The sequence below is a fragment of the Rhincodon typus genome, unplaced genomic scaffold (assembly GCF_021869965.1).
Source record: "Rhincodon typus isolate 14 unplaced genomic scaffold, sRhiTyp1.1 hic_rhity00002984, whole genome shotgun sequence".
In the NCBI taxonomy this organism is placed as follows: Eukaryota; Metazoa; Chordata; class Chondrichthyes; order Orectolobiformes; family Rhincodontidae; genus Rhincodon; species Rhincodon typus.
Genome location: NW_025968622.1, coordinates 11,745 through 20,255, shown reverse-complemented (window position 1 = coordinate 20,255; position 8,511 = coordinate 11,745). Strand labels below are relative to the sequence as shown.

At 49.2% G+C, this 8,511-nt stretch overlaps 1 protein-coding gene across 1 annotated transcript; it reads right to left on the bottom strand.

Annotated features, from left to right (window-relative positions):
- Nucleotides 1–1,891: 1,891 nt before the first annotated feature.
- On the bottom strand, nucleotides 1,892–8,430 carry LOC125481663 (phosphatidylserine lipase ABHD16A-like; the record flags this gene model as incomplete). The annotated part of the gene is made up of 4 exons (XM_048593507.1): nucleotides 8,302–8,430; nucleotides 6,039–6,125; nucleotides 5,300–5,385; nucleotides 1,892–1,965 (listed from the first exon to the last, which is right to left on the bottom strand). Coding segments are annotated over exons 2-4 (236 nt in total), but the record flags the coding sequence as incomplete, so codon positions are not given.
- Between the last annotated feature and the right edge of the window lie 81 nt (nucleotides 8,431–8,511).

Below are 8,511 nucleotides of genomic sequence, written 5' to 3'. Positions count from 1 at the left end.
CACCTTCAAAAAGGAGGTGCAAATCTGTCCTTAGTACACCTGCAGCACTCTTACACTCCACCCTCATTCGAACGAAAGCCAGCATTCCATCATTTACACACACAGCCACAGGCGCCCAACGAATGAGCCATCTCATCCTCCTCTCCATCTACCAACATCACCGGTCCCAGTTGTCAATCAATTCCATTCGTTCCCTTGTTACCGGATCCCGAAATGGCTATTGTCCCTGCCAACATCCTGGCTGTAGTACTCAAGACCCATGCTCTAGAACTAAGTGCACCCCTTACCAAGCTGCTCCAGTTGAGCTATAATTTGAGTATCGATTCAAAAATGTGGAAAGCTGCCCAGAAAGCAATACAAATCCAACCCGGCCAATTACCGCCCCATCAGTCTCCTCTCGATCATCAGTAAAGTGATGGAAGGTGTCAGTAACAGCACTATCAAGCAGCACCTGCTCAGCAATAACCTGCTCAGTGACGCTCAGTTTGGGTTCTGCCAGGGCCACTCAGCTCCTGATCTCATTAACAGCCTTGGTTCAAACAAGGACAAAAGAGCTGAATTCCAGAGGGGCGCTGATAGCGACAGCCCTCAACATCAAGGCTGCGTTTGACTGAGTGTGGCATCAAGGAGCCCGAGCAGAATTGCAATCAGTGGGCATTGGGGGACAAACTCTCCACTGGTTGGAGTCATACTTGGAGATCCTCAGGCAAGATGTTTTAAAATCAACTTGTTCAGATATAACACAGTTCAGGAGCTGGTAGGACTTGAACCCAGATCTTATGACCCCAGGTAGGGGCACTAGCACAGCATCACAAGACCCTAGATCCCCTGGGTAGTGTCCTGGGCACAACCACGTTCAGCTGCTTCATCAATGACCTTCCCTCCAGCATAAGGTCAGAAATGGGGATGTTTGCCGATGATTGTACAATGTTCAGCACCATTCAGATACTGAAGCAGTCCATGTTCAAATGCAACAAGATCTGGACAATATCCATCATGGGCTGATGACTGATAAGTAACATTTCAACCACTCAAATGGCAGGCAATGACTGCCTCCAACGTAAGAGAGCTTAACAATCCTACTTTGCTACTCAATGCCATTACAACCATTGAATCCTCTACCATCAATATTCAGGGGACAGGGGATTACCATTGACCAGAAACTGAACAGGACAGCAGCTACAAAATCAACTTAGAGGCTGGGAATCCTGCAGTAACTCCCCAAACCCTGTCCCACCGTCTACAAGGCACAAGCCAGGAGTGTGATGGAATACGCCCCACTTGCCCCTGGACGGGGGCAGCTCCAACAACACTCAAGAAGCTTGACACCATTCAGGACAAAGCAGCCCCCGCTTGATTGGCACCACATCCACAAACATCCCACTCCCTCCCCCACCGACGCTCAGTAACAGCCATGTGTACCATCTACCAAAAATTCACCAAAGATCCTCAGGCAGCACCTTCCAAACCCACAACCACTTCCATCCAGAAGGACAAGGGGCAGCAGAAACATGGGAACACCACCCCCTGCAAGTTCCCTTCTGAGCCACTCCCCATCCTGACTTGGAAATATATCGCCGTTACTTCAGTGTCGCTGGGTCAGAATCCTGGAATTCCCTCCCTAAGGGACATTGTGGGTCAACCCACAGCACATGGACTGCAGCAGTTCAAGAAGGCAGCTCACCCCCACCTTCTCAAGGGGGGCAACTAGGGACGGGGCAATAAATACTGGGCCCAAACCCCCGTGTTTATTGCCAACGAGCTGAACAGAAATGACGACATCCCTGCTCAGAGGATCTCCGTGTAGAAATAGACCTGACGGTGCAAAAAGCTCCGGGACGTTGCGGGAAATGTTGCTTGTTTGCTGAAGGGAGTCGTTTCTGACACTTACTGGCTGCTGACCTCGTCCCAACGGAAGTCTTCAGGCCAATGGTTGAAATCAAAGCTGTAAGCTGCCAGCTTTTTCTGCAGAGACACAAAGAGGAACATGGAGCTCACTATCACCCAACAAAGCACGTGTGGTAAGCAGCACGGACACAGCTCAAGGGGAAAGCCGAAACCCGATATCCCAAATTTCCTTCACCTACAGAAGGACACAGGACCATGGGAACTGATGGAAGCCATTCAGCCTGTCCAGCCCGTTTCCCATCGCAGTCTAACCGTGGACCCCTTGCACACCTTAATTTGCTCCCATTCCACATCTCAATTTCTCCTTCACACAATGAGCAGCCCTTGCCTTTTGCACTGGGCCTGCACCTCATCTGGTCCACTCACTCCTCCCTTTGCAAAAAAAAAAGCCCCATCACTTCCCAACTAGTCAGTCTGGTCTCTAAATGTTAGCTGTTATAACTCTCTCCACAGGCGCCACCAGACAGAGTCATACAGCATAGAAACAGACCATAAGACCATAAGACATAGGAGCATAAATTAGGCTATTCGGCCCATCGAGTCTGCTCGCCATTCAATCATGGCTGATAAGTTTCTCAACCGCTTTCTCCCTGTAACCCTTGGTCCGCTTGATAACCAAGAACCTATCTATCTCAGTCTTAAATGTACTCAATGATCCGGCCTCCACAGCCTTCTGTGGCAGTGAATTCCATAGATTCACCACTCTCTGGCTGAAGATGTTTCTCCTTATCTCCGTTCTAAAAGGTCTTCCCTTTACTCTAAGGCTGTGCCCTCGGGTCCTAGTCTCTCCTACCAATGGAAGCATCTTCCCAACATCCACTCTGTCCAGGCCGTTCAGTATTCTGGAAGTTTCAATTAGATCACCCCCTCATCCCTTTAATCCAAATCATCCACAATCCATATCTCACCCAGACCCATTTGCCAGCATTTGGCCCATATCCCTCTAAACCCTTCCTATTCATGTCCCCATCCAGATGCCTTTTAAATGTTGTAACTGTACCAGCCTCCACCACTTCCTCTGGCAGCTCGTTCTATACAAACACCACCCTCTGTGTGAAATAGTAGTCCCTTAGGTCCCTTTCAAATCTTTCTCCTCTCACTTTAAACCTATGGCCTCTAGTTTTGGACTCCCCCACCCTGGGGAAAAGACCATAACTATTCACCCTATCCATGCCCCTCATGATTTTATAAACCTCTATAAGGTCACCCCTCAGCCTCCAACACTCCAGGGAAAATAGCCCCAGCCTATTCAGCCTCTCCCTATAGCTCAAACCCTCCCAGGCCTGCTGAGTTCCTCCACTATTCTCAGATTTCCAGCGTACATTATATTTTGCATTAGTTACTGCAATCGAAGACACGGGTGGATCAATTCCACAATGGTATCACTGGGTTAGATCGTCTGGAATGGGCCTAATCTCTCTAAAGATTATAAGGACAACTTGGTAAATTAAATTCTTTGAGGGAGGAAGGAGTCAATGCTGAGAGGGTTATCACCCCCCCCCCACCCCGATGTCAGGAGACGGGAGTCCCAGTCACACTGGGATGAGGAGAAATTTCTGGCTCGGAATGTAGCGAACCTTTGGGATTCTCTTCCACGTGAGGGTTACAGACTGAATACATCAAAGGCCAACAGGCTCTGATGAAGAGTCATCTAGACTCGAAACGTTAGCTTGCTTTCTCTCCACAGATGCTGCCTGACCCGCTGTGATCTCCAGCGTTTCTGGTTTTCAGCACAGATTCCAGTGTCTGCAGTAACTTGCTCCTACATCCGAGGCCCAAGTTTTTTCTTTAAAATATGAAATGTAGCTGCTGCTAGCTGGGCCAGAATTTATCGCCCTTCCCTAACTGCCCCTCGAACTGAGCAGTTCACCTGAACCGGTTCAGAGGGCAGTTAAGAATTAACCACGTTGCTGTGGGTTGACTGGAGTCACGTGTAGGCCAGACTGGGCAAGGACAGCAGATTTCCTGAAGAGGGCTGGTGAACCAGATGGGGCTTTTACAAACACTGACAGTGGTTACATAAGGGGAGGTGATGGCCAAGTGGCATTGTCACGGAACTGCTAATCCACCGGCCCACATAATGTTCGGGGAACCCGAGTTCAAATCCCACCATGGTAGATGGTGCAGTGTGAGTTCATTAAAAATCTGAATTCAATAAAAACAAGAGTCCAGAGATGGCCATGAATCCATTGTTGACAGTCCGGAAAAACCCATCTGGTTCGCTCAGAGACAGTAAGAACTGCCGATGCTGGAGAATCAGAGATAACAAGGTGTACAGCTGGATGAACACAGCAGGCCAAGCAGCACCAGAGGAGCAGGAAAGCTGACGTTTTGGGTCGGGACCTGGTTTCTGAAGGAGGAGCTTTCCTGCCCCTCTAATGCTGTCTGGCCTGCTGTGTTCCTCCGGCTCCACACTGCGTTATCTCTGGTTCATTTATGTCTTTGGGAATGAAACTGCCACTTTTACCTGGTCTGGCCTACACGTGACTCCAGACCCACAGCAATGGGATTGACTCTCGCTGCCCTCTGGGTGATGAGTGCTAGCCTGGCCAGTGATGCCCACATCCCCTGAAGGAATAAGAAAATAAGAGTAAGATGAGCCCCTTTCCCAGCTTTTAACCCCATGGCACGGCAATACTTTCATATTGCAGTGGTGCATTCACCATAGAGTCACACAGCATGGAAACAAAGCTTCGGTCCAACCAGTCCATGCTGAACATAATCCCAAACTAAACTAGTCCTACCTGCCTGTGCTAAGCCCATATCCCTCCAAACCTTTCCTATTCATGTACTTATCCAAATGTCTTTTAAACATTGTACTCTACCCACATCCACCACTTCCTCAGGAAGTTCATTCCACATACAAACCTCCCTCTGTGTAAATAATTTGCCCCTCAAGTCTTTTTTAAATCTCTCTCCTCTCACCTTAAAAATGTGCCCCCTAGTCTTGAAATCCCCCATCCTAGGGAAAAGACAGCCACCATTAACTCTACCTGTACCCCTCATTATTTTATAAACTTCTCTAAGGTCACCTCTCAACCTCCTATGCTCCAATTAAAAGAGCCCCTGACTATCCAGTCTACTTTTATATCGCAAACCCTCCATTCCCAGCCACATGCTGGTAAGTCTCTTCTGAACCCTCTCCAGCTTGATAATACCCTTCCTATAACAGGGAGACCAGAACTGGATACAGTGCTCCAGAAGAGGCCTCACCAATGTCCTGTACAACCTCAACACGACGTCCCGACACCTACACTCACATGGTCTGAACAATTGAGGTAAGTGTACCGAACGCCTTCTCAACCACCCTGTCTAAGTACACATCAGAGCCAGGGCCGATGCCAACACCGCCAAGCGGTAGAGGGGGGAGTGGGGTCACCCAGCAATTTACCTTGTTCTCTGGTGTGTTGTTTCGCTTGGTTTCTTCCAAGACGCTGATAAACTGCACGTAGTCAGGATTGGTCCAGCGTCCCACACCTACACAGCCGAGGAAAATAAATGGCTGACTGTTATGGCCGGATTTAGACAGAGCTCTCAGACATTGCAAAATGTCCCGAGGGGCCTCAAAGTCACATTTAGCAGCCCTGCTTTATCGGAGAGTGTCAACCACGGAGAATATCGTTATCCACTGGACTCGGACATTCTGGGAAGCAAACGAGACGGGCTGTAGCAGGGGAAGTCTGTCCCATTTGCAAATAACATAAGCAGCTCGGCTGGAGTCACTGAGCCTACAAACCTTGGAGAGGAAGGTCACATGACCCGGTTAGTGGGTATAATAATTTACACACAGACTAATAGAGGGGGAAAAAACTGCTTCATCAACAGCTGTCTATCTCATTTCTCTGCTAACACTCTCATCAAAGAGAGAGAGAGATTTGAAAATCCACTGGAAGACCTCATCACTGCCAGTGGAGGGATCTTTGAAGGGGGCTTGAAAATCGATGGCACTGCCTCCGAAAGAGGCCATCCAGAATGGACAGGACAGAAATCCCAATGCCTACAGCTTTCGGCAATGCCTTTAGCCACACACCGATATCCCAGAGGCCAGCACTGACCAGAAACTACAAGAGGGTGACAGTGGATGGGGATTCTGCGGCTTTAAGCATGGAGCCGAATGGAAACTGTCCTACCTCGGAGGCAGACCACCCCGGTAAGTATCAGCAGGAGTACACTTGCGTACGATGTAGCTGGGATAATCTTGGACATGACGATGTAACCTAAACAAACAGGAGCAGAGACATGACAGCATTTTCAGAGTTTGGCAAAGATTGTTTGTATGTTACATGGTCCTCAGCAATCCTCCTTACACACACACACACACACACACACACACAGAGTCCATTCAGCCCAGGAGGTCAATGCTGGCCTTTAATCTGCTCCTATTTCACCTCCTTCAGCTCAGTTTTCTATTCCCTTTCCTCGCCATGTAGTTTTACACCTGCTTTTCTTCCTGAACAAGATGAGAGTCAGGAGTGAGTCATTTAGGTCCTGCATCGAGTCGGCACTGACCTTCTCGAGTGCATCCCACCCTATCCCTGTCACCCCACACTTCCCAAAGCTAACCCACCCAGCCTGCACATCCACAGACAGCATGAGACAATTTCCCACGGCCAATCCACCCTAACCTGCACATCTTTGGACTGTGGGAGGAAACCCACGCAGACACGGGGAGAATGTGCAAACTCCACACAGACAGTCGCCTGAGGATGGAATCGAACCCGGGTCCCTGGCGCTGTGAGGCAGCAGTGCTAACCACTGAGTCATCGTGCCCCCAGTACACTGTTTTTACAAGCTCACTCTCTTGTACCTCCTTCCTAATTCTGTTCTGCACTCTCAAAGGCACAGATGACCTTTATACTTTTGCTTCCAGAAACAAATGATAAGGCAAACAGAATGGTGTTCCCTGTCATCAGACTCAAATTACAACAGGCAATCTGAGCAGGAACATCCTTCCCTGTGTTAAACTGCATTTGTTGCTTGCCTGCCCAAACCGAAAGGATTGTTACGTTTGATCTCTATGTTTGGTTTACGCTTTCACCTGACTGTATCCAGGGGGACGGCGCATTGGAGAGAGAGCTGGATTAAACACATTGGGGGTAAACTTTAGTGAGCTAGTAATCCCAGCAGCCCCAATGCTGGAGAGACACCAGTTCAAATCCCAGCCCCAAACATCAAACTCCATCAATTCATGTGCAATCAGTTCTCATCTCTAATGGAACTGCGGGCCCGTCAGAAATAACCACTGGTTCAGTCACATCCTTCAGGGAAGGTCATCTCCCAGCTGATCCAGTCTGGCCTGTATGTGACTCCAGGCGCCACAGCAGTGAGTACCCTCCCAGGGGACCCCAATCAAAAACTGCCAGGGGCAAAAGAAAGCAGCACCAAACATGTTCTTCTGAAAAGCCACCCACTTCTAAGTTCTGTGGTGCAATTAGGGATGGGGCAACACAGGCTGACCCACATCCCAAGTAGGGAATGAAAACATGGTTTCAGAAAGCCCGAGCTGGAGGGTCAGTGCGGCTGTGGGTTTGTGGTTGGGGTAAAACAAAATCCTGACTGTGCTCCTATTCAGAGAGCTCATTGTTCATGTTCCTGGTTACAGGGAACTCCAAGGCTGGTACTGTTTGCTTGGTCAGGAAAGATGCACGAAAGATACTTACCCCTCGCTCAGGGGTGTGGGGGTTTGTCTGGTACCAAGGGGACAGAGCCCAAGTAAGGGACGCACCATGAAGCACGGAGATGAGGTGATACTTTGGCACTTTGGGATTCCTCGCTCTTTCCTTCGAACCAGAGCCTGAGAGCTCCCAGCATGTCAGATAGCGAGGGATGCAGAGATAGTACGGGAAAATGACAGGGAGATAACGACCGTGGCAGATTGAATGGGCCAAATGGCGTTTTTCCTGTTTCCTTCAGCCCCTGGAACGGCGAGTCCAACATGTTTAAGTGTGACAAAAGCTTCACGTGTGTGCTATCCTTCGAAAAGCAACGTGCACTTCCCAAAAAGTTACTTCCCAGCAACTTAAACACCAACTTTTAAACAGTACAGATTTGTTTTGTTCAGAAAGAAGTGAGTCCTGGGGGCTGGAAGGGAACAGTAGCTGAGTGAACTGTGTTTTCCAAAGGGCATTCAGTAAGTAATGAAACTGGCAGGGGCTACGGGGACAGAGAGGGGCAGGGTCAGAATGGGTCGGACTGCTCCTGCAAACAGCTAGCACACGTGTAATGTGCTGAACGGCCCCATATCTGTCCTGCTAGGATTGTACGCAGCAAGAGAGGGAGGATTTCGCACTGACTCAACTTGACCTGGACGCTGTCAGGGAGTTCCATCGGCCCACTGGCCTGGGCAAACACACCAACATTTACCCACAATTCGAGTTCCAGTCAGGCTGTTACCTTTCCTGTAGCAGTAAAGCAGCAATAATGGGGATGTATAGTAGGAAACGTTCCACAGGATGTAGGCCTGTGCAAAACAGAACACAGACAGAAATTAGCTCAAAACTCTCCACAGGGCCGTCACAAGGCTATTGGTTTCATTGAGGGATATCAAGGCAGTGCATCGTTAATGATGTGTCTTCAAACAGCCAGAGATAGGGCTTGGGGGCG